This window comes from Cherax quadricarinatus, chromosome 69 (genome assembly GCF_038502225.1).
Source record: "Cherax quadricarinatus isolate ZL_2023a chromosome 69, ASM3850222v1, whole genome shotgun sequence".
Classification (NCBI taxonomy): domain Eukaryota; kingdom Metazoa; phylum Arthropoda; class Malacostraca; order Decapoda; family Parastacidae; genus Cherax; species Cherax quadricarinatus.
The window spans coordinates 770,715-797,500 of NC_091360.1; the positions used below are offsets into that span (position 1 = coordinate 770,715).

Here is a 26,786-nt window from a genome sequence, read left to right on the forward strand (position 1 = left end):
GCTTCAACCTGTGTGTGATGAATGGTTTGAAAAACCGATAAGTTGAAGATTGAGACACTTATGCAGCATATGGGAATCTTTATTCAGGAAACGTTTCGCCACACAGTGGCTTCATCAGTCCAATACAAAGAGGAAGGCGTAATGAGAGGAGGAGAATGAGGTAATCAGTCCCTCGGCCTGGAGTCGATGTGTTCAGTCCATCAATGGATTGATGGACTGAACACATCGACTCCAGACTGAGGGACTGATTGCCTCAAACTCCTTCTGATCTTCACCATTCTTCTTTATATTGGACTGATGAAGCCACTGTGTGGCGAAACGTTTCCACAATAAAAACACCCAAGTGTTGTACATGGGTCTAATTTATCAACCTCACTTCAAATGCGTGTGTTTGTTGTACGTTGAATTATTAATTCATCATTTTTCCCGGTTACTTATATTTTGGTATAAGAAATATTCTTGTGTCTGGTATTACACATCCACGGCATCAGAATACTGCTCTTAGAGTTGAAGTACATGATCCAAGACTATTTGTCCTTGTATATTCAAAGTTGTTAACACACTGGCCTGTGAAGTTCAGCACTCTCTTGCCATGGGTTTAAACCCCATCCGTTCCCTGGCCCACGTAGTGAGAAGACACATGTTTATGTAAATCATTTAAGTCTTGGGACCTTGGGACATGTATATGAAGTGATAGAGGCCCAGTAAAAGTGTCCTGAGTGAATGCGTTCATGTCATTTTCCACTCACCTCTGATCCATTTTGCAAATTGCCTCAGGGACACGCACGAATCTTGAGAACATGTTGGCTTGCAGATCCAAATACGTGAGTTGTAATGGTTTAGAAAAACCGACAAGTTGAAGAATGAGACACTTGTTGTCTTATTATTAATCAGAATGCATCTCTAAATGTTAAATTAGGAAGAGAGTGCCAGAGCCATGAGAACGAGCAGGTCAGCCTTGGGATGACTAACATGTCGACGAGAGCCAGTCTTACACAGGTTTCATGTTATAGTCTGAGAAAATAGACTCCCAAGAAGTAATAGGTAATAAGATCTCTAGTGCTCAAGAAATGTGTAGGTCAAATACTATGTGACGGCCCCTGTGCTGGCTGTACAGGCTGACGAATCCTGTTTATTAGGAAAACTTGGTAACAACGGGCCATATGCAGGTCAAACACGGAAGAGTAGGTGATAGGCAGGTCAGACACGAGGTGAGGGTTCCTGCCACGCTTTGCAGAAGTGAAGGTCTTGCCACGACTCACAGGTTTTACAGTCGACGGAGCAGCACCACTGGAACTTGCACTCACACTTAGTGCTGATGAGCCGCCTGCGGGTGTCGTAACCTCGACCACAGCACAGTAAGTCGCAGCCGTCAGTACCCTTGGAAGTGCGGTTACACTGTCGACCTCCAGTGCCTGTGAACCCTGGGGAAAGACAAGGAAAGCTAGTGATGTACAAGTTAGTAGTAGATTAAGACGCATGTGCAACATTTGGGTATCTTTACTGATGCAACGTTTCGCCTACACAATAGACTTCTTCAGTCAAATACAAAGGGAGCAATAGGAAATGAAATAAAGATGATGTAATCAGTCCATCATCCTTGGAGAAAAAATATTTAAGGAAGTCAGTCCCTCAGCCTGGAGAAGAGTTCAGCTTTCAATTCTACTGCTCCCTTTGTATTTGACTAAAGAAGCCTTCTGTGTAGGCGAAGCGTTTCATCAATAAAGATACCCAAGTGTTGCACATGTACATATCTTAATCTTCAACTTGTAGGTATTTTATACCATTTTCAACAAGGTAGTAGCAATTTAGCCCACGTTAATACTCTCTCTCTCTCTCTCTCTCTCTCTCTCTCTCTCTCTCTCTCTCTCTCTCTATCTATCTATCTCTCTCTCTCTCTCTCTCTCTCGCCTACCTGAGGAGACATCTGCGTCACAGTAGTCAGGTGAAGGCTCAAGGTAGACTAAGTCCTTCTTCCTGGGTTTCTTGTGGTCTCCGTGACGGGGAACAAGACCAGCACCATTAGGCAGGACGCTGACCTCCGTGGCTCCGTCATAGCGGCTTTTGAGCCAGCGAGCCGTGGCTCCGAAGGGGGCCATGGTCTGCCAGCAGGTCCTGACGGTACAGGAGCCGGAAACGCCGTGGCACTTGCACTCAAGACGCATCTTCTTCCTTACAGCCTGCAAGAAGACACCATCAGCACTTTAAATTGTGTCTAATTTTCGTAAACCAAACCTTTTTCTTATCTACGACACTACAAGTATTTAAGTATTTCCAACAATATCTATGACACTATCTAAGTATTACCAACAATATCTGTGACACCATCTAAGTATTACCAACAATATCTGTGGCACCATCTAAGTATTACCAACAATATCTGTGGCACCATCTAAGTATTACCAACAATATCTGTGACACCATATAAGTATTACCAACACTATCTGTGACACCGTCTAAGTATTACCAACAATATCTGTGACACCATCTAAGTATTACCAACAATATCTTGCTCTCTCTAGAAAGATGGCTCACCCTTCAATCTTGTCATTCATGTACACGCTCCTTCTCTTATTCCACTTTCTTTGACCTTTAAGGTCTTCGTCACCCCTACCTTCAGATCCCTCTCCCCTCAACCTCTCGCCCCTTTGTCTCCCCTCCTTCACTACCTAATTACCCCTCTACCCTCATCCCCACACCTAATTAAACTTCCCTTACCACTAAATTTACTTACCTTCTCTCATTACTCATAGCTCTTCTTTCACTATTATTCCTACCCCTTTCCTCACTACTTACTCCATTTTCTCTCCCCGACCCTTAGCCCCCTTTCTCCTGCCACTAGGCACCTCTCTCCTTCCCCTCCTCCCTGACCTTGCGGCCTGCACGGTTGTTGTGGAGATTCATAAGTGCTCTGGCGTCTCTCTGGCGTCGGTCCCTGGCGTCGATAAACTTCCTGGAGAAGGCGGTGCCGTAGCGGATGTTGTCGGAACACCCGCCCCAGCTGAACTGACCCGCACGGTCCCTCTGGCTGCCCTGCAACAGTGACAAATATACTTTGTGTAGCAATCTAAGAGTGGAGATACACCATTGTAGTGATGCTGTAATATACAGTCTTAGAGACTACACATCTAGTATAGTCTCTAAGTCTACATATTTATCAATATTATACAAAAATATGCGCCACTATTTTCCTAAGTAACTCTGTCTACAACTTCATAAATCACTTCTTAACTTTTAATAATAATTTCAATGACAGTTATTATGTGTTTTTTTCTCTCTAAGGTAACTTAGTCTTAATTATATTGACCAAATTGTTTCATTAAAGACCTGGAGAATGTCTCTCCTGATGAGAGAAGTCAGTGTTCGACTTTACTGATGAGAGAAGTCAGTGTTCGACTTTACTGATGAGAGAAGTCAGTGTTCGACTTTACTGATGAGAGAAGTCAGTGTTCGAGTTTACTGATGAGAGAAGTCAGTGTTCGACTTTACTGATGAGAGAAGTCAGTGTTCGACTTTACTGATGAGAGAAGTCAGTGTTCGACTTTACTGATGAGAGAAGTCAGTGTTCGACTTTACTGGGTTACTGTAGTTTATATCTATATAATGTAAATTGTATGTACCCGCGACATCTGCCTTCCTAGCGTAGGCCAGTAGGCCTGCTGCAGTGCTCCTCCGTTCTTACGTTCTTATGTAAAATATTCGTCATATATTCAAGGTTAAATAAAAGTTACTGAACCTTAATCGTTGGTTCATCTTTGAAAAAAATGGATTGATTTTTTCCTGTCTAGGTCCATAATTGTCATTTTTTATTAAAAAAAACTGGGAAACAGAAATACTGATTTTGACACGATAATTTATGAATGCCTCATCCGATTGGCTTCAAACCTTCATTCCAGTAACTTGATAATGCAACTTTTGAGATGCTCCTAACTTAGTGTTGATATATTATGGGATATTGATCTTTATGAGATAACTACAGAACGCCTCTTCAGTTTGGCTTTAAACTTTTAAATCTTGTCTTGGTGAAAAATTTGAAATTGTATTGTTCTGTGTATGTCCTAATTAGTCAATTTTTATTAAAGAAATTTAAATGTTAATTTCCATGTGATAACTTGTTAGTGTCTCTTCCCTTTCTCTCTCAATCCACAACGTTAATATTTAACTGCAGTGCAAACTTATGCTGCACTCTACACTATACCTTTCGTATGCATTAAGGTAGAGGTGACTGGGGTTATACAGTACGGGAATATCTTAGACCGTGCGTGAAGCCACCGAAATATATCTGTTTTAACCATGGGTAACCTAACAATACCACCTAACCTGAGTACAACCTATTACCTAATTTATGCTACCGTAAAACAGTCAGTACGCGTTTGCTAATTAAGGTCTTAAGGTCATGGACTCACCTGCTTGTTAAGGTCATGGACTCACCTGCTTGTTAAGGTCATGGACTCACCTGCTTGTTAAGGTCACAAGCGCAGTTAGTAATGGCGCCTCTGGAACAAGCTCGGGTGATGGCTTGGACAACACCAGCACTGTTGATAGCGTACACGAAGGCCGCCTCCCTCGTACCTGCTGGAACAGCATTACCACCTGGTCAACACCACACCACCTGGTCAACACCACACCACCTGGTCAACACCACACCACCTGGTCAACACCACACCACCTGGTCAACACCACCACCTGGTCAGCAACACCACCTTGTCAACAACACCACCTGATCAACAACATCACCTGGTCAACAACACCACTTGGTCACCAACACCACCTGGTCATTTTCACCACCTGGTCATTTTCACCACCTGGTCAACGCCGCCACCTTGTGACACCACCACCACCTGGTCAACACCACCACCTTGTCAACACCACCACCTTGTCAACACCACCAAAAGGTCACCTAGTATGAGACGCAACCTCCAGGTCACCTGAGGGGTCTCGTCGCAAGGGAAAAGCGGGAGGGAAGGAGGGAGGGAAGGAGGGAAGGAGGGAGAGAGGGAGGGGATATGTGGGAGAAGGAGGGGTTATACTAAAAGAAGGGAGGTAAGAGGATGGAATGAAAAGTATGAGGGAGGGAAGGTGAATGGGAGGGAGGAATGTGGGAGATAGAGGAATGCAGGAGGCAGGTGGGTGGAAGAGAGTGTGGGAGGGAGCGCAGGCGCGCTGGACTCTTATAATTTTCAACATCAAAATGTCCAATAAAATATTTTTCAGTAACATTCTTAAAGAAAACATTTATAATTATATAAGAAGAAGAAGAAGAAGAAGAAGAAGAAGAAGAAGAAGAAGAAGAAGAAGAAGAAGAAGAAGAAGAAGAAGAAGAAGAAGAAAGGGGATGCTGCTGTACCTAAATTTAATGAAAAAAAAATAAAAGCAAGAAAGTAGGTGAGATGTACAATGAGAAATAAAGAGAGATGTAAGGAGAAGATACAATGAGAAATAAAGAGAGAATTATAAGGAGAATAACTGGAGCAAGAGACAGGCTGATACAGGGGGACAAACACCTCAGTTCTTCTAACACCTGCCTGCCACGTACGTACTTTTCAGGACGTGTCTGCCGAAGACGGAGGCGTCTCTAGGGATTGTGGAGCAGTTCCAGCGGGCGTCTTGGAATTGCTTCTGGCAGTGTCTGACGCCCTGGATGGCTCCCTCCGTCACCGCCAGCATGGCGTCAGGGTGACGCTTACACAGCACCCTCTGGCGACGCACCAGTCCAGGAATGTTCTCACAGTGGATCCTCGTAGACGAGTAGGATGCACTGAGCTGTGACACGAACCTGGAGGAGGAGCAGCAGCTGTTAGTGACTCTCAGCAAGTGGCAAGGAGAGAGAATATTCAGAAGACTAAAAGATCATGACAGTGGCAGTTGTTTCTGGAAGAAGAGAAGAGAAAGACCTTCCAGGAAGCGAAATAGGTTATTATATATGTAGATGTGGGGTGTGTGAAGTGGCAAGAACCTACAGAAGACAAAGGAGGTCGTTCTGAAGATAGTTCAGGAAGTCTTGATAGATCATGTAGGAGGCAGAGAAACTAGCCGCCTTTGTGGCATTTCCAGGATGTATGAAAAGAAGAAGAACCTGCATGACAAAAAGGAAGTCGCCTCAGTGACTGTTCCAGGAAGTTAAAAATGGAGAAGACCCTGCGTGACTAAGAAGGAGTCGCCTCAGTGACTGTTCCAGGAATTGAGAGAGACACATGACTGCAGAGAGAAGAAGCCAAAGTCTTTGTGATAGTTGCAGAAGGCAACGAAGAAGGTGTCAGCAATGGTTCCAGGAAGTGGTTAGCGGAGAATAACTAGAAGGACCATAGGCTAGATCATTGTTAGGAAGATAAAAAAAATTAAGAGGTGGGAATATTCGACACCAGAAGCATATAAAAGGAGTGGGGAGGGTGTTAAAGAGGCGCAGGTGAAAGTGACTCTGGTGAACTACTGAAAGTAACTTTGGTGAACATATGAAAGTGACTTTTCTGAGCTTCTGAGAGTGACTGAAGGAGATTCAAAGCACATAAAAATGTGTGAATAATTATAATATTAAGAATAGGACACTTGGCTTTCACATCAACCATGGAAGAAAGGCGGGGAGATAGAGAGGGAAGGTACACGGGAGGTGGAAAGGGAAGGAGAGAGTGAAATAGAGAGGGAAGGAACACGGGAGGTGGAGAGGGAAGGAGAGAGTGAAATAGGGAGGGAAGGAGGTAATGAGAGAAGATTCTTCTCTTCAGAGAGCATAAGGTTGGACAAGACAGGAATAAATAAAGGGGATGTAAATAGTGTGCTGAAAATATCTAGCCTAGACAGGACTCGCAGCAATGGTTTTAAGTTGGAAAAATTCAGATTCAGGAAGGATATAGGAAAGTACTGGTTTGGTAATAGAGTTGTGGATGAGTGGAACAAACTCCCAAGTACCGTTATAGAGGCCAGAACGTTGTGTAGCTTTAAAAATAGGTTGGATAAATACATGAGTGGATGTGGGTGGGTGTGAGTTAGACCTGATAGCTTGTGCTACCAGGTCGGTTGCCGTGTTCCTCCCTTAAGTCAATGTGACCTGACCTGACTAGGTCGGGTGCATTGGCTTAAGCCGGTAGGAGACTTGGACCTGCCTCGCATGGGCCAGTAGGCCTTCTGCAGTGTTCCTTCGTTCTTATGTTCTTATGTTCTTAAGTCATGTCATCTCTCTCTCTCTCTCTCTCTCTCTCTCTCTCTCTCTCTCTCTCTCTCTCTCTCTCTCTCTCTCTCTCTCTCTCTCTCTCTCTCTCTCTCTCTCTCTCTCTATCTATCTATCTATCTATCTATCTATCTCTTTCTCCCTCTCCTCCTCTCTCCATTTTCCGTGTTTCTCCTTCTTAAAGAGACATTAGAGTAACCTCCTCATACGTCTCTTATATATCTCTCTCTTTGTACATATTTCTCAATCTATAAATCTCTCCACTAAGATGGTCTTAGAGACCACGTCGTATCAAACAACCCTGAAGTCCCTCCCACTAAAAGAATCATAGAGGGACAACCACCATCACCTTATCTTCCCGACTCCCTCTTCCTCCATCCACCCAAAAAGGACCATAGGACCCCCGCTACCCACATGGGCATGAATGGCCCCTGTGTGCAAAATGATACCCAATTTTGTAACGTGAGTCCTGAAGATGGTCATTGAAGAAGCTGAGGTTACTTCCTTGGAAGCCATGTGGGAGCCACCTCCTTGGAAGCCATGTGGGAGCCACCTCCTTGGAAGCCATGTGGGAGCCACCTCCTTGGAAGCCATGTGGGAGCCACCTCCTTGGAAGCCATGTGGGAGCCACCTCCTTGGAAGCCATTTGGGAGCCACCTCCTTGGAAGCCATTTGGGAGCCACCTCCTTGGAAGCCACCTCCTTGGAAGCCACCTCCTTGGAAGCCATGTGGGAACCATGTGGGAGCCACCTCCTTGGAAGCCATGTGGGAACCATGTGGGAGCCACCTTCTTGGAAGCCATGTGGGAGCCATGTGGGAGCCATTTGGGAACCATGTGGGAGCCATGTGGGAGCCATGTGGGAGCCATGTGGGAGCCATGTGGGAGCCATGTGGGAGCCATGTGGGAGCCATGTGGGAGCCATGTGGGAGCCATGTGGGAACCATGTGGGAGCCATGTGGGAGCCATGCGGGAGCCATGTAAGAACCATGTGAGAGCCATGTGGGAGCCATGTGGGAGCCATGTGGGAGACATGTGGGAGCCAGCACTTTGGAAGCCATGTGGGAGCCATGTGGGAGCCATGTGGGAGCCATGTGGGAACCATGTGGGAGCCATGTGGGAGCCATGTGGGAGCCATGTGGGAGCCATGTGGGAACCATGTGGGAGCCATGTGGGAGCCATGCGGGAGCCATGTAAGAACCATGTGAGAGCCATGTGGGAGCCATGTGGGAGCCATGTGGGAGACATGTGGGAGCCACCACTTTGGAAGCCATGTGGGAGCCATGTGGGAGGCATGTGGGAGCCATGTGGGAGCCACCTCCTTGGGAGCCATGTGGGAATCATGTGGGAGCCATGTGGGAGCCACCTCCTTGGGAACCATGTGGGAGCCATGTGGGAGCCACCTCCTTGGGAGCCATGTGGGAGCCATGTGGGAGCCATGTGGGAGCCATGTGGGAGACATGTGGGAGCCACCACTTTGGAAGCCATGTAGGAGCCATGTGAGAGCCATGTGAGAGCCATGTGGGAGCCATGTGGGAGCCATGTGGGAGCCATGTGGGAGCCATGTGGGAGCCATGTGGGAGCCATGTGGGAGCCATGTGGGAGCCATGTGGGAGCCATGTGAGAGCCATGTGGGAGCCATGTGGGAGCCATGTGGGAGCCATGTGGGAGCCATGTGAGAGCCATGTGGGAGCCATGTGAGAGCCATGTGGGAGCCATGTGAGAGCCATGTGGGAGCCATGTGGGAGCCATGTGGGAGCTATGTGGGAGCCATGTGGGAGCCATGTGGGAGCCATGTGGGAGCCATGTGAGAGCCATGTGGGAGCCATGTGAGAGCCATGTGGGAGCCATGTGGGAGCCATGTGGGAGCCATGTGGGAGCCATGTGAGAGCCATGTGGGAGCCATGTGAGAGCCATGTGGGAGCCATGTGAGAGCCATGTGGGAGCCATGTGGGAGCCATGTGGGAGCCATGTGGGAGCCATGTGGGAGCCATGTGAGAGCCATGTGGGAGCCATGTGAGAGCCATGTGAGAGCCATGTGGGAGCCATGTGGGAGCCATGTGGGAGCCATGTGGGAGCCATGTGGGAGCCATGTGGGAGCCATGTGGGAGCCATGTGGGAGCCATGTGAGAGCCATGTGGGAGCCATGTGGGAGCCATGTGGGAGCCATGTGGGAGCCATGTGGGAGCCATGTGGGAGCCATGTGGGAGCCATGTGAGAGCCATGTGGGAGCCATGTGGGAGCCATGTGGGAGCCATGTGGGAGCCATGTGAGAGCCATGTGGGAGCCATGTGAGAGCCATGTGGGAGCCATGTGGGAGCCATGTGGGAGCCATGTGGGAGCCATGTGGGAGCCATGTGGGAGCCATGTGAGAGCCATGTGGGAGCCATGTGGGAGCCATGTGGGAGCCATGTGGGAGCCATGTGAGAGCCATGTGGGAGCCATGTGGGAGCCATGTGGGAGCCATCTTTTTATTATCTCTTCTTTACTCTTTACTCATTTTTTATTGGGACTGAAAGAGACGCAGAAACTTTTATTTACTCCAGTTCACCATCTTCTCCAGTCTTTATCACATTCTCTCTGCTTATACTTCTTTATTTACTCCAGTTCACCATCTTCTCCAGTCTTTATCACATTCTCTCTGCTTATACTTCTTTATTTACTCCAGTTCACCATCTTCTCCAGTCTTTATCACATTCTCTCTGCTTATACTTCTTTATTTACTCCAGTTCACCATCTTCTCCAGTCTTTATCACATTCTCTCTGCTTATACTTCTTTATTTACTCCAGTTCACCATCTTCTCCAGTCTTTATCACATTCTCTCTGCTTATACTTCTTTATTTACTCCAGTTCACCATCTTCTCCAGTCTTTATCACATTCTCTCTGCTTATACTTCTTCATTTACTCCAGTTCACCATCTTCTCCAGTCTTTATCACATTCTCTCTGCTTATACTTCTTTATTTACTCCAGTTCACCATCTTCTCCAGTCTTTATCACATTCTCTCTGCTTATACTTCTTCATTTACTCCAGTTCGCCATCTTCTCCAGTCTTTATCACATTCTCTCTGCTTATACTTCTTTATTTACTCCAGTTCGCCATCTTCTCCAGTCTTTATCACATTCTCTCTGCTTATACTTCTTTATTTACTCCAGTTCACCATCTTCTCCAGTCTTTATCACATTCTCTCTGCTTATACTTCTTTATTTACTCCAGTTCATCATCTTCTCCAGTCTTTATCACATTCTCTCTGCTTATACTTCTTTATTTACTCCAGTTCACCATCTTCTCCAGTCTTTATCACATTCTCTCTGCTTATACTTCTTTATTTACTCCAGTTCACCATCTTCTCCAGTCTTTATCACATTCTCTCTGCTTATACTTCTTTATTTACTCCAGTTCACCATCTTCTCCAGTCTTTATCACATTCTCTCTGCTTATACTTCTTTATTTACTCCAGTTCACCATCTTCTCCAGTCTTTATCACATTCTCTCTGCTTATACTTCTTTATTTACTCCAGTTCACCATCTTCTCCAGTCTTTATCACATTCTCTCTGCTTATACTTCTTTATTTACTCCAGTTCACCATCTTCTCCAGTCTTTATCACATTCTCTCTGCTTATACTTCTTTATTTACTCCAGTTCACCATCTTCTCCAGTCTTTATCACATTCTCTCTGCTTATACTTCTTTATTTACTCCAGTTCACCATCTTCTCCAGTTTTTATCACATTCTCTCTGCTTATACTTCTTTATTTACTCCAGTTCATCATCTTCTCCAGTCTTTATCACATTCTCTCTGCTTATACTTCTTTATTTACTCCAGTTCACCATCTTCTCCAGTCTTTATCACATTCTCTCTGCTTATACTTCTTTATTTACTCCAGTTCATCATCTTCTCCAGTCTTTATCACATTCTCTCTGCTTATACTTCTTTATTTACTCCAGTTCATCATCTTCTCCAGTCTTTATCACATTCTCTCTGCTTATACTTCTTTATTTACTCCAGTTCATCATCTTCTCCAGTCTTTATCACATTCTCTCTGCTTATACTTCTTTATTTACTCCAGTTCACCATCTTCTCCAGTCTTTATCACATTCTCTCTGCTTATTCTTCTCTAAAATCAACATTTTGTTATGTTTCGAATTTTTTTTTATCTTTTTATTGCTTCTGTGCCTTCTATTTCCACTCTCTTTTAATCTCTTTTTATCATTTTATTATTTTGCTTCTGGTTTGTTTACCTTGTTATTCTTATTCTACTTATTCTTGTTCCCTTTATCCTCTTCTTCTCGCTCTTTGTTGTATTCACATTCTCATTCTTAGCAAAACTTGAGTTCTTTTTACCTATTTCTTTGTCTAGTTTTCTTCCACGTCACTTTCTATCTCCTCCCCCTCCTCCTCCTCTTCCTTCTTCTTCCTCTTACTCTGGCAACAGTGTCGTCCCTGAAAGTCCTCTGCCTGGGGTGGTAACACTTGACGCTTTTCCATGACAAGCTGTAAATTCTTGAAAGATAACGAAAAAAAATTATCTAAGCTGCAAATGAGAAGGAGGAGAAAGAAGGGGAGGAAGAGGAGGAGGAATAGGGGAAGGAGGATGAGGAGGAAGAAAAAGAAAAAGGCGCTACATTTTTGTATCTGTAATACTTGAGGTGAAATGTAATCAGCGGTGAAGAACACAGTTTGGAGAATTTCGTTCGTCGCTGCAACATCTTTAAGATATGTGAATCTTCTTTTGATTTATATACTGTGTGTGAGGTGGCTAGTACACTACTAGCTAGTGATTCTGTTTATTGAATGTGGTGAAGGAGCTAGTACGACTAGGCGATACTAAACTGGTCAGGAAACACAAATGCTGTTTCAGCAACTAGGCGAAGCTATCTGTTCACCACCTGTCAAGAATAATTTAATCCCTGAACTAGGGATTAAAGTAAATATACACTGGACACCTCTCGGTGTATATGTCTCTGGTGACCTCCACTACCAGTATCACGCAGTGCGGGAATTATGTCTCTGGTGACCCCCACTACCAGTATCACGCAGTGCGGGAATTATGTCTCTGGTGACCCCCACTACCAGTATCACGCAGTGCGGGAATTATGTCTCTGGTGACCCCCACTACCAGTATCACGCAGTGCGGGAATTATGTCTCTGGTGACCCCCACTACCAGTATCACGCAGTGCGGGAATTATGTCTCTGGTGACCCCCACTACCAGTATCACGCAGTGCGGGAATTGTCTCTGGTGACCCCCACTACCAGTATCACGCAGTGCGGGAATTATGTCTCTGGTGACCCCCACTACCAGTATCACGCAGTGCGGGAATTATGTCTCTGGTGACCCCCACTACCAGTATCACGCAGTGCGGGAATTATGTCTCTGGTGACCCCCACTACCAGTATCACGCAGTGCGGGAATTTATAGAAATGGCGTTGCTCACCGCATTACATACCAGTGTTGTTTATAACACTGATGCCAGTAAATAAAGTATCAAGGCTATATACACTGAGAGGTTTGGATCTCTCGGTATATACACTCTGATAGGTGTGTATCTCTCAGTGTATGCACACTGAGAGGTTTGTATTTCTCAGAGTATACATACTGAGAGGTGCGTATCTTTCGTGTGGTAGACAGGCCTTAAATCCTATTAACCAACCAACCAAACCACTGAAGCAAGTGCTGAAGCCTCCCCACAGTGACTCTCACTGACTGAGGTCCTGGCTTACTGCTTGCCACATACGTCCCCCAGGCATAAAGACTGAGGTCCTGGCTTACTGCTTGCCACATACGTCCCCCAGGCATAAAGACTGAGGTCCTGGCTTACTGCTTGCCACAAACGTCCCCCAGGCATAAAGACTGAGGTCCTGGCTTACTGCTTGCCACAAACGTCCCCCAGGCATAAAGACTGAGGTCCTGGCTTACTGCTTGCCACATACGTCCCCCAGGCATAAAGACTGAGGTCCTGGCTTACTGCTTGCCACAAACGTCCCCCAGGCATAAAGACTGAGGTCCTGGCTTACTGCTTGCCACATACGTCCCCCAGGCATAAAGACTGAGGTCCTGGCTTACTGCTTGCCACATACGTCCCCTAGGCATAAAGACTGAGGTCCTGGCTTACTGCTTGCCACAAACGTCCCCCAGGCATAAAGACTGAGGTCCTGGCTTACTGCTTGCCACATACGTCCTCTAGGCATAAAGACTGAGGTCCTGGCTTACTGCTTGCCACAAACGTCCCCCAGGCATAAAGACTGAGGTCCTGGCTTACTGCTTGCCACATACGTCCCCTAGGCATAAAGACTGAGGTCCTGGCTTACTGCTTGCCACAAACGTCCCCCAGGCATAAAGACTGAGGTCCTGGCTTACTGCTTGCCACATACGTCCCCTAGGCATAAAGACTGAGGTCCTGGCTTACTGCTTGCCACATACGTCCCCCAGGCATGAAGACTGAGGTCCTGGCTTACTGCTTGCCACATACGTCCCCCAGGCATGAAGACTGAGGTCCTGGCTTACTGCTTGCCACATACGTCCCCTAGGCATAAAGACTGAGGTCCTGGCTTACTGCTTGCCACATACGTCCCCCAGGCATGAAGACTGAGGTCCTGGCTTACTGCTTGCCACATACGTCCCCCAGGCATGAAGACTGAGGTCCTGGCTTACTGCTTGCCACATACGTCCCCCAGGCATAAAGACTGAGGTCCTGGCTTACTGCTTGCCACATACGTCCCCCAGGCATGAAGACTGAGGTCCTGGCTTACTGCTTGCCACATACGTCCCCCAGGCATAAAGACTGAGGTCCTGGCTTACTGCTTGCCACATACGTCCCCTAGGCATAAAGACTGAGGTCCTGGCTTACTGCTTGCCACATACGTCCCCCAGGCATGAAGACTGAGGTCCTGGCTTACCTCTTACAAAGTAGGAAATTTTTATATTTATTATTAAAGCAATCTAGAACCTAATTGTGGGATTCATTGTAATTCTGAGGGACCTTGACCTGAGACAGGATAACATCTCGTCATTATTCTTATTATTTATACATGATGTATATATTTATATACTGCAAAAGCAAATTTATGCAAATTACAATTACCTACAATCTGTATTATATATCTTATTATGCAAATGTGAGGCTTATTATATGAGATACATAAAAACTGGTCATAAAGTGCCAGCCTCGAGCATGCTAAACCAGATATAACATTTATATCTCCTCCTCAATTATTTTATCTTAACACGAATTTGTTTAAGTTAACAGACAATCAAACGACTTTATATATATATATATATATATATATATATATATATATATATATATATATATATATATATATATATATATATATATATATATATATATATATATATATATGTATATATATAGTAGTACTAGTACTACATGGTGGATGCTACACTAGTACTGCATGGTGCACTCTACACTAGTACAGCATGGTGGTGCACCCCACACTAGTACTGTATGGTGCACTCTACACTAGTACAGCATGGTGGTGCACCCCACACTAGTACTGTATGGTGCACTCTACACTAGTACAGCATGGTGGTGCACCCCACACTAGTACCACATACGAGTGCACATGACAGTGCACCTCTACTCTCAAATGTCAATAAATAAAGACTTTTTATACACATATCTACATAATATTGTTTAGTGAGATCTTAGTCATCTCAGTGTGCAAGATTGCAGGGTTGCTGGCTATCCAGTAGTGGATAGAAAGTTGAGTGTACCTGCTGAGTCTCAAGGCTAGTCATCAATCAACTTCTTACCGTCATCCTCTATCCCTGTGACCCGTCTTATTATACAGCTTCTTACATTACACGCTATGCTTAATATATGTTATTATGTCATTAAGATAGTTTAAGGAAGGAATAAACGTGAGTGTGAGTGTGCGTGTGTGTGTGTGTGTGTGTGTGTGTGTGTGTGTGTGTGTGTGTGTGTGTGTGTGTGTGTGTGTGTGTGTGTGTGTGTGTGTGTGTGTGTGTGTGTGTGTGTGTGTGTGTGTGTGTGTGTGTGTGTGTGTGTGTACTTACCTATTTGTACTCATTTGTAGTTGCAGGAGTCGAGTCATTGCTCCTGTCCCCGCCTCCTTGTTGGTAGCTACTAGGCCCACTCTCTCCCTTCTCCATGAGCTTCATTGTCGTATCTCTTCCTAAAGCTATGTATGGATCATGTGTGTGTGTGTGTGTGTTTACTATAAAGTGTTAGGTTGTTACTATAGAGTGTTAGCTGGTTACTGAGTATTACACAGCCTGTTGGTATATCACCAAGGATGCTGAGAGAAGCAGGTGAAGTCCTCTTCATAGTAGTACAGGAGAGTTATGACAAGACATCAGAGATGAGGCATTTACAAATACCTGGCAGGAGTATCACCCTGGGTAAGACTGACCAGCGGGGGTCCCCCAAGGATCAGTACTGAGACCAGTTAGGAGATTAAATGCCCTTGAGGGGAATTTTAATAGCAAATAAATGTTATAACGACGAGTTTCTTTTACAAGTGACTGAACCCAGTGCTGATGGACGACACTCCTATATCCTGGAAGATAATTTACGCCCTTAATAACACACTTGTTCCTTACCCAAGACACCTGAATCTTTAAAACCATCAATAAATTTGCAAAATATAAACATTGAGTGATTTGATCGTGTTTTTAACGTGTAAAATCACACGTATTCAGAGATGATTGGTGGAGAAGGCGTCTCAAGGAGCAAAATTCACAGGTAACCTGCAATCAGGTGAGATTATTACTTATTTATTACAGGTGAATGTCTAGATAAGGAATGATGTTATACCTCGAAATAAGCAATAAGATACTAGCATGATGGATTCACCAGGAGATTGACGTGAATTAATTATACGAGAATTAATATTATGGCGAAAACTAGCAGTGGGAGGCACACACTGGCCCTACCATGATGGTCCCACCATGGTGGTCCTCCCATGATACTCTCACCGTGGATGCTGGAGCAATGGCGCCATTTAATCAACCAGTAAGCTCACATTTCCTCAAGAAACTCATCACGTGAGCAATAATTAAAGTTATGAAGGAGTCTGGGAGGCCAGACAACACACAGCTGCAAGAAGATAATATTCTGACCCACCTCTCCCCTTGCTGCCTGTCGCTGATGATGCTGTACCAGGTGGACCAACACTGGACCAGTCTTAACCTCTAGTGGACCATCACTGGACCAGTCTTAACCTCTAGTGGACCATCACTGGACCAGTCTTAACCTCTAGTGGACCATCACTGGACCATCACCACACCACCACTGGACCAGTCTTAACCGCAAGTGGATCATCCCTGAACCACCACCGGACTATCACTGAACCATCACTGGACCATTACTGGACCACCAATGGACCACCACAGGACCAGTCTTAATCTCAAGAGGACCATCACTGGACCACCACTAGACCACCAGGTTAAGACTGAGGTTCGATTCATCGCCGGGTAGCCATTTATTTTAGCCAGGTCACCTCGCATAAAAGGTCCTGGCCAGAACCATACCAGGGAACCATTAGAACTAGAACCATTAGAAATAGAACCATTAGACCCTGAACCAATAGCACAAAAACCATTAGCACTAGAACCATTAGAACCAGAACCATTAGCACTAAAACCATTAGAACCAGAACCATTAGCACTAGAACCATTAGAACCAGAACCATTAGCACTAAAACCATTAGAACCAGAACCATTAGCACTAGAACCATTAGCACTAAAACCATTAGCACTAGAGCCATTAGAACTAGAACCTCACTGAACCTCACAATCCACACAAACCCTGAAGCCATTTTTTTATATACTCATTTCTTTCGCCTTTTTGGGGGGGAGGGGGGCGAACAGTATGTTAGCCAATAAACAGGGCCTTTCCTTCCCCCCCCCTCCACGCAGAATTATAAACACGGCCATTTAATCTCCTGCATCAGACGAACACATTTAAAATAGTTCACTTCCCTGAACTAGACCAAAAGTATTTACACCTAAAAAACCTTGTGGGAAAAAAGGCCATCTCTCTTATCCTATGATTTGCTATGCAAATGTCTCGTAATCGTTTATAAATAGTCGTAAATTACCGCTTAGTTATGGGCTGTTGCTTGACTTGTGGTGAACGACACTGTGGGAGGACCATGGTGAGTCCTCTTAACTTGTGGTGTACGACACTGTGGGAGGACCATGGTGAGTCCTCTTAACTTGTGGTGTACGACACTGTGGGAGGACCATGGTGAGTCCTCTTAACTTGTGGTGTACGACACTGTGGGAGGACCATGGTAAGTCCTCTTAACCTGTGGTGTACGACACTGTGGGAGGACCATGGTGAGTCCTCTTAACTTGTGGTGTACGACACTGTGGGAGGACCATGGTGAGTCCTCTTAACTTGTGGTGTACGACACTGTGGGAGGACCATGGTAAGTCCTCTTAACTTGTGGTGTATGACACTGTGTGAGGACCATGGTGAGTCCTCTTCACTTGTGGTGTACGACACTGTGGGAGGACCATAGTGAGTCCTCTTAACTTGTGGTGTATGACACTGTGGGAGGACCATGGTGAATCCTCTTCACTTTTGGTGTACGACATTGTGGGAGGACCATGGTGAGTCCTCTTAACTTGTGGTGTATGGTACTGTGGGAGGACCATGGTGAGTCCCCTTAACTTGTGGTGTACTAATGTGGGAGGACCATAGCGAGTCCTCTTAACTTGTGGTGTACGACACTGTGGGAGGACCATGGTGAGTTCTCCTAACTTGTGGAGCACTACAGAGTGGGAGGACCATGGTGAGTCCTCTTAACTTCTGGTGTACTACACTGTGGGAGGACCATGGTGAGTCCTCTTAACTTCTGGTGCATGACATTGGGAGGACCATGGTGAGTCATCTTAACTTTGGTGCACTACAGTGTGGGAGGACCATGGTGAGTCCTCTTAACTTGTGGTGCACTACAGTGTGGGAGAACCATGGTGAGTCCTCTTAACTTGTGGTGCATGACACTGTGGGAGGACCATGGTGAGTCCTCTTAACTTCTGGTGTACTACACTGTGGGAGGACCATGGTGAGTCCTCTTAACTTGTGGTGCATGACACTGGGAGGACCATGGTGAGTCATCTTAACTTTGGTGCACTACAGTGTGGGAGGACCATGGTGAGTCCTCTTAACTTGTGGTGCACTACAGTGTGGGAGAACCATGGTGAGTCCTCTTAACTTGTGGTGTACTACACTGTGGGAGGACCATAGTGAGTCCTCTTAACTTGTGGTGCACTACAGTGTGGGAGGACCATGGTGAGTCCTCTTAACTTGTGGTGTACTACACTGTGGGAGGACCATGGTGAGACCTCTTAACTTGTGGTGTACTACACTGTGGGAGGACCATGGTGAATCCTCTTAACTTGTGGTGTACTACACTGTGGGAGGAGCATGGTGAGTCCTCTTAACTTGTGGTGTACTACAGTGTGGGAGGACCATGGTGAGTCCTCTTAACTTGTGGTGTACTACAGTGTGGGAGGACCATGGTGAATCCTCTTAACTTGTGGTGTACTACACTGTGGGAGGAGCATGGTGAGTCCTCTTAACTTGTGGTGTACTACAGTGTAGGAGGACCATGGTGAGTCCTCTTAACATGTGGTGTACTACACTGTGGGAGGACCATGGTGAGTCCTCTTAACTTGTGGTGCACTACACTGTGGGAGAACCATGGTGAGTCCTCTTAACTTGTGGTGCACTACACTGTGGGAGGACCATGGTGAGTCCTCTTAACTTGTGGTGCACTACAGTGTGGGAGAACCATGGTGAATCCTCTTAACTTGTGGTGTACTACAGTGTGGGAGGACCATGGTGAGTCCTCTTAACTTGTGGTGCACTACAGTGTGGGAGAACCATGGTGAATCCTCTTAACTGGGAGGACCATGGTGAGTCCTCTTAACTTGTGGTGCACTGCAGTGTGGGAGAACCATGGTGAGTACTCTTAACTTGTGGTGTACTACACTGTGGGAGGACCATGGTGAGTACTCTTAACTTGTGGTGCACTACACTGTGGGAGGACCATGGTGAGTCCTCTTAACTTGTGGTGCACTACACTGTGGGAGAACCATGGTGAATACTCTTAACTTGTGGTGTACTACACTGTGGGAGGACCATGGTGAGTCCTCTTAACTTGTGGTGCACTATACTGTGGGAGAACCATGGTGAGTCCTCTTAACTTGTGGTGCATGACACTGGGAGGACCATGGTGAGTCATCTTAACTTTGGTGCACTACAGTGTGGGAGGACCATGGTGAGTCCACTTAACTTGTGGTGCATGACACTGTGGGAGCACCATGGTGAGTCCTCTTAACTTGTGGTGCACTACAGTGTGGGAGAACCATGGTGAGTCCTCTTAACTTGTGGTGCATGACACTGTGGGAGGACCATGGTGAATCCTCTTAACATGTGGTGCACTACAGTGTGGGAGAGCCATGATGAGTCCTCTTAACTTGTGGTGTATTACATTGTGGGAGGACCATAGTGAGTCCTCTTAACTTGTGGTGCACTACAGTGTGGGAGGACCATGCTGAGTCCTCTTAACTTGTGGTGCACTACAGTGTGGGAGAACCATGGTGAATCCTCTTAACTTGTGGTGTACTACACTGTGGGAGGACCATGGTGAGTCCTCTTAACTTGTGGTGTACTACAGTGTGGGAGGATCATGGTGAGTCCTCTTAACTTGTGGTGCACTACAGTGTGGGAGGACCATGGTGAGTCCTCTTAACATGTGGTGTACTACACTGTGGGAGGACCATGGTGAGTCCTCTTAACTTGTGGTGCACTACACTGTGGGAGAACCATGGTGAGTCCTCTTAACTTGTGGTGTACTACACAGTGGGAGGACCATGGTGAGTCCTCTTAACTTGTGGTGCACTACAGTGTGAGAGAACCATGGTGAATCCTCTTAACTTGTGGTGCACTACAGTGTGGGAGGACCATGGTGAGTCCTCTTAACTTGTGGTGCACTACAGTGTGGGAGGACCATGGTGAGTCCTCTTAACTTGTGGTGTACTACAGTGTGGGAGGTCCATGGTGAGTCCTCTTAACTTGTGGCGCACTACACTGTGGGAGGACCATGGTGAGTCCTCTTAACTTGTGGTGCACTACACTGTGGGAGAACCATGGTGAGTCCTCTTAACTTGTGGTGTACTACACTGTGGGAGGACCATGGTGAGTCCTCTTAACTTGTGGTGCACTACACTGTGGGAGGACCATGGTGAGTCCTCTTAACTTGTGGTGCACTACACTGTGGGAGGACCATGGTGAGTCCTCTTAACTTGTGGTGCACTACACTGTGGGAGGACCATAGTGAGTACTCTTAACTTGTGGTGCACTACACTGTGGGAGGACCATGGTGAGTCCTCTTAACTTGTGGTGCACTACACTGTGGGAGGACCATGGTGAGTCCTCTTAACTTGTGGTGCACTACACTGTGGGAGGACCATGGTGAGTCCTCTTAACTTGTGGTGCACTACACTGTGGGAGGACCATGGTGAGTCCTCTTAACTTGTGGTGTACTACACTGTGGGAGGACCATGGTGAGTACTCTTAACTTGTGGTGTACTACACTGTGGGAGGACCATGGTGAGTCCTCTTAACTTGTGGTGCACTACACTGTGGGAGGACCATGGTGAGTCCTCTTAACTTGTAGTGCACTACACTGTGGGAGGACCATGGTGAGTCCTCTTAACTTGTGGTGCACTACACTGTGGGAGGACCATGGTGAGTCCTCTTAACTTGTGGTGTACTACACTGTAGGAGGACCATGGTGAGTACTCTTAACTTGTGGTGTACTACACTGTGGGAGGACCATGGTGAGTCCTCTTAACTTGTGGTGCACTACAGTGTGGGTGGACCATGGTGAGTCCTCTTAACTTGTGGTGCACTACAGTGTGGGAGGACCATGGTGAGTCCTCTTAACTTGTGGTGTACTACAGTGTGGGAGGACCATGGTGAGTCCTCTTAACTTGTGGTGCACTACACTGCGGGAGGACCATGGTGAGTCCTCTTAACTTGTGGTGCACTACACTGTGGGAGGACCACGGTGAGTCCTCTTAACTTGTGGTGTACTACAGTGTGGGATGACCATGGTGAATACTCTTAACTTGTGGTGTACTACAGTGTGGGAGGACCACGGTGAGTCCTCTTAACTTGTGGTGCACTACACTGTGGGAGGACCATGGTGAGTCCTCCTAACTTGTGGTGCACTACACTGTGGGAGGACCACGGTGAGTCCTCTTAACTTGTGGTGCACTACACTGTGGGAGGACCATGGTGAGTCCTCTTAAATTGTGGTGCACTACACTGTGGGAGGACCATGGTGAGTCCTCTTAACTTGTGGTGTACTACACTGTGGGAGGACCATGGTGAGTCCTCTTAACTTGTGGTGCACTACACTGTGGGAGGACCATGGTGAGTCCTCTTAACTTGTGGTGCACTACACTGTGGGAGGACCAAGGTGAGTCCTCTTAACTTGTGGTGCACTACACTGTGGGAGAACCATGGTGAGTCCTCTTAACTTGTGGTGCACTACACTGTGGGAGGACCATGGTGAGTCCTCTTAACTTGTGGTGCACTACACTGTGGGAGGACCATGGTGAATCCTCTTAACTTGTGGTGCACTACACTGTGGGAGAACCATGTTGAGTCCTCTTAACTTGTGGTGTACTACACTGTGGGAGGACCATGGTGAGTCCTCTTAACTTGTGGTGCACTACACTGTGGGAGGACCATGGTGAGTCCTCTTAACTTGTGGTGCACTACACTGTGGGAGGACCATGGTGAGTCCTCTTAACTTGTGGTGCACTACACTGTGGGAGAACCATGGTGAGTCCTCTTAACTTGTGGTGCACTACACTGTGGGAGGACCATGGTGAGTCCTCTTAACTTGTGGTGTACTACACTGTGGGAGGACCATGGTGAGTACTCTTAACTTGTGGTGTACTACACTGTGGGAGGACCATGGTGAGTCCTCTTAACTTGTGGTGCACCTACACTGTGGGAGGACCATGGTGAGTCCTCTTAACTTGTGGTGCACTACACTGTGGGAGGACCATGGTGAGTCCTCTTAACTTGTGGTGCACTACAATGTGGGAGGACCATGGTGAGTCCTCTTAACTTGTGGTGTACTACACTGTGGGAGGACCATGGTGAGTACTCTTAACTTGTGGTGTACTACACTGTGGGAGGACCATGGTGAGTCCTCTTAACTTGTGGTGCACTACACTGTGGGAGGACCATGGTGAGTCCTCTTAACTTGTGGTGCACTACACTGTGGGAGGACCTTGGTGAGTCCTCTTAACTTGTGGTGCACTACACTGTGGGAGGACCATGGTGAGTCCTCTTAACTTGTGGTGTACTACACTGTGGGAGGACCATGGTGAGTCCTCTTAACTTGTGGTGCACTACACTGTGGGAGGACCATGGTGAGTCCTCTTAACTTGTGGTGTACTACACTGTGGGAGGACCATGGTGAGTACTCTTAACTTGTGGTGCACTACACTGTGGGAGGACCATGGTGAGTCCTCTTAACTTGTGGTGCACTACACTGTGGGAGGACCATGGTGAGTCCTCTTAACTTGTGGTGCACTACACTGTGGGAGGACCATAGTGAGTACTCTTAACTTGTGGTGCACTACACTGTGGGAGGACCATGGTGAGTCCTCTTAACTTGTGGTGCACTACACTGTGGGAGGACCATGGTGAGTCCTCTTAACTTGTGGTGCACTACACTGTGGGAGGACCATGGTGAGTCATCTTAACTTGTGGTGCACTACACTGTGGGAGGACCATGGTGAGTCCTCTTAACTTGTGGTGTACTACACTGTGGGAGGACCATGGTGAGTACTCTTAACTTGTGGTGTACTACACTGTGGGAGGACCATGGTGAGTCCTCTTAACTTGTGGTGCACTACACTGTGGGAGGACCATGGTGAGTCCTCTTAACTTGTGGTGCACTACACTGTGGGAGGACCATGGTGAGTCCTCTTAACTTGTGGTGCACTACACTGTGGGAGGACCATGGTGAGTCCTCTTAACTTGTGGTGTACTACACTGTGGGAGGACCATGGTGAGTACTCTTAACTTGTGGTGTACTACACTGTGGGAGGACCATGGTGAGTCCTCTTAACTTGTGGTGCACTACAGTGTGGGTGGACCATGGTGAGTCCTCTTAACTTGTGGTGCACTACAGTGTGGGAGGACCATGGTGAGTCCTCTTAACTTGTGGTGTACTACAGTGTGGGAGGACCATGCTGAGTCCTCTTAACTTGTGGTGCACTACACTGTGGGAGGACCATGGTGAGTCCTCTTAACTTGTGGTGCACTACACTGTGGGAGGACCACGGTGAGTCCTCTTAACTTGTGGTGTACTACAGTGTGGGAGGACCATGGTGAATACTCTTAACTTGTGGTGTACTACAGTGTGGGAGGACCACGGTGAGTCCTCTTAACTTGTGGTGCACTACACTGTGGGAGGACCATGGTGAGTCCTCCTAACTTGTGGTGCACTACACTGTGGGAGGACCACGGTGAGTCCTCTTAACTTGTGGTGTACTACACTGTGGGAGGACCATGGTGAATACTCTTAATCTGTGGTGTACTACAGTGTGGGAGGACCACGATGAGTCCTCTTAACTTGTTGTGCACTACACTGTGGGAGAACCATGGTGAGTCCTCTTAACTTGTGGTGCACTACACTGTGGGAGAACCATGGTGAGTCCTCTTAACTTGTGGTGCACTACACTGTGGGAGGACCATGGTGAGTCCTCTTAACTTGTGGTGCACTACACTGTGGGAGGACCATGGTGAGTCCTCTTAACTTGTGGTGCACTACACTGTGGGAGGACCATGGTGAGTCCTCTTAACTTGTGGTGCACTACAGTGTGGGAGGACCATGGTGAGTCCTCTTAACTTGTGGTGCACTACACTGTGGGAGGACCATGGTGAGTCCTCTTAACTTGTGGTGTACTACACTGTGGGAGGACCATTGTGAGTCCTCTTAACTTGTGGTGTACTACACTGTGGGAGGACCATGGTGAGTACTCTTAACTTGTGGTGCACTACACTGTGGGAGGACCATGGTGAGTCCTCTTAACTTGTGGTGCACTACACTGTGGGAGAACCATGGTGAGTCCTCTTAACTTGTGGTGCACTACACTGTGGGAGGACCATGGTGAGTCCTCTTAACTTGTGGTGCACTACACTGTGGGAGGACCATGGTGAGTACTCTTAACTTGTGGTGCACTACACTGTGGGAGGACAATGGTGAGTCCTCTTAACTTGTGGTGCACTACACTGTGGGAGGACCATGGTGAGTCCTCTTAACTTGTGGTGTACTACACTGTGGGAGGACCATGGTGAGTCCTCTTAACTTGTGGTGCACTACACTGTGGGAGGACCATGGTGAATCCTCTTAACTTGTGGTGCACTACACTGTGGGAGAACCATGGTGAGTCCTCTTAACTTGTGGTGCACTACACTGTGGGAGGACCATGGTGAATCCTCTTAACTTGTGGTGCACTACACTGTGGGAGGACCAAGGTGAGTCCTCTTAACTTGTGGCGCAATACACTGTGGGAGAACCATGGTGAGTCCTCTTAACTTGTGGTGCACTACACTGTGGGTGAACCATGGTGAGTCCTCTTAACTTGTGGTGCACTACACTGTGGGAGGACCATGGTGAATCCTCTTAACTTGTGGTGCACTACACTGTGGGAGGACCAAGGTGAGTCCTCTTAACTAGTGGTGCACTACACTGTGGGAGAACCATGGTGAGTCCTCTTAACTTGTGGTGCACTACACTGTGGGAGGACCATGGTGAGTCCTCTTAACTTGTGGTGCACTTCACTGTGGGAGGACCATGGTGAATCCTCTTAACTTGTGGTGCACTACACTGTGGGAGAACCATGGTGAGTCCTCTTAACTTGTGGTGTACTACACTGTGGGAGGACCACGGTGAGTCCTCTTAACTTGTGGTGCACTACACTGTGGGAGGACCATGGTGAGTCCTCTTAACTTGTGGTGCACTACACTGTGGGAGGACCATGGTGAGTCCTCTTAACTTGTGGTGCACTACACTGTGGGAGGACCATGGTGAGTCCTCTTAACTTGTGGTGTACTACACTGTGGGAGGACCATGGTGAGTACTCTTAACTTGTGGTGTACTACACTGTGGGAGGACCATGGTGAGTCCTCTTAACTTGTGGTGCACTACACTGTGGGAGGACCATGGTGAGTCCTCTTAACTTGTGGTGCACTACACTGTGGGAGGACCATGGTGAGTCCTCTTAACTTGTGGTGCACTACACTGTGGGAGGACCATGGTGAGTCCTCTTAACTTGTGGTGTACTACACTGTGGGAGGACCATGGTGAGTACTCTTAACTTGTGGTGTACTACACTGTGGGAGGACCATGGTGAGTCCTCTTAACTTGTGGTGCACTACACTGTGGGAGGACCATGGTGAGTCCTCTTAACTTGTGGTGCACTACACTGTGGGAGGACCTTGGTGAGTCCTCTTAACTTGTGGTGCACTACACTGTGGGAGGACCATGGTGAGTCCTCTTAACTTGTGGTGTACTACACTGTGGGAGGACCATGGTGAGTACTCTTAACTTGTGGTGCACTACACTGTGGGAGGACCATGGTGGGTCCTCTTAACTTGTGGTGTACTACACTGTGGGAGGACCATGGTGAGTACTCTTAACTTGTGGTGCACTACACTGTGGGAGGACCATGGTGAGTCCTCTTAACTTGTGGTGCACTACACTGTGGGAGGACCATGGTGAGTCCTCTTAACTTGTGGTGCACTACACTGTGGGAGGACCATGGTGAGTCCTCTTAACTTGTGGTGCACTACACTGTGGGAGGACCATAGTGAGTACTCTTAATTTGTGGTGTACTACACTGTGGGAGGACCATGGTGAGTCCTCTTAACTTGTGGTGTACTACACTGTGGGAGGACCATGGTGAGTCCTCTTAACTTGTGGTGCACTACACTGTGGGAGGACCATGGTGAGTACTCTTAACTTGTGGTGCACTACACTGTGGGAGGACCATGGTGAGTCCTCTTAACTTGTGGTGTACTACACTGTGGGAGAACCATGGTGAGTCCTCTTAACTTGTGGTGTACTACAGTGTGGGAGGACCATGGTGAGTACTCTTAACTTGTGGTGTACTACACTGTGGGAGGACCATGGTGAATCCTCTTAACTTGTGGTGTACTACACTGTGGGAGGACCATGGTGAGTACTCTTAACTTGTGGTGTACTACACTGTGGGAGGACCATGGTGAGTCCTCTTAACTTGTGGTGCACTACACTGTGGGAGGACCATGGTGAGTCCTCTTAACTTGTGGTGCACTACACTGTGGGAGGACCATGGTGAGTCCTCTTAACTTGTGGTGTACTACACTGTGGGAGGACCATGGTGAGTCCTCTTAACTTGTGGTGTACTACACTGTGGGAGGACCATGGTGAGTCCTCTTGACTTGTGGTGTACTACACTGTGGGAGGACCATGGTGAGTCCTCTTAACTTGTTGTGTACTACACTGTGGGAGGACCATGGTGAGTCCTCTTAACTTGTGGTGCACTACAC

At 47.1% G+C, this 26,786-nt stretch overlaps 1 protein-coding gene across 2 annotated transcripts in view; it reads right to left on the reverse strand.

Annotated features, from left to right (window-relative positions):
• Positions 1-561: 561 nt before the first annotated feature.
• The window catches only part of LOC128701851 (protein Wnt-2b-A-like), a 109,114-nt gene continuing 82,889 nt past the window's right edge, over positions 562-26,786 (reverse strand). Inside the window, exons 2-6 of one of the 2 annotated variants that reach the window (XM_070099801.1) lie at positions 5,541-5,776; positions 4,457-4,572; positions 2,872-3,033; positions 1,916-2,180; positions 562-1,424 (exon numbers count right to left, since the gene is read on the reverse strand). In XM_070099801.1, the coding sequence (XP_069955902.1) occupies positions 1,201-1,424; positions 1,916-2,180; positions 2,872-3,033; positions 4,457-4,572; positions 5,541-5,776 (1,003 nt within the window). In that variant the 3' untranslated portion in view covers positions 562-1,200. Of the gene's footprint in view, positions 1,425-1,915; positions 2,181-2,871; positions 3,034-4,456; positions 4,576-5,540; positions 5,777-26,786 lie in introns of both variants that reach the window. The other variant, XM_070099800.1, reaches the window with a different exon arrangement.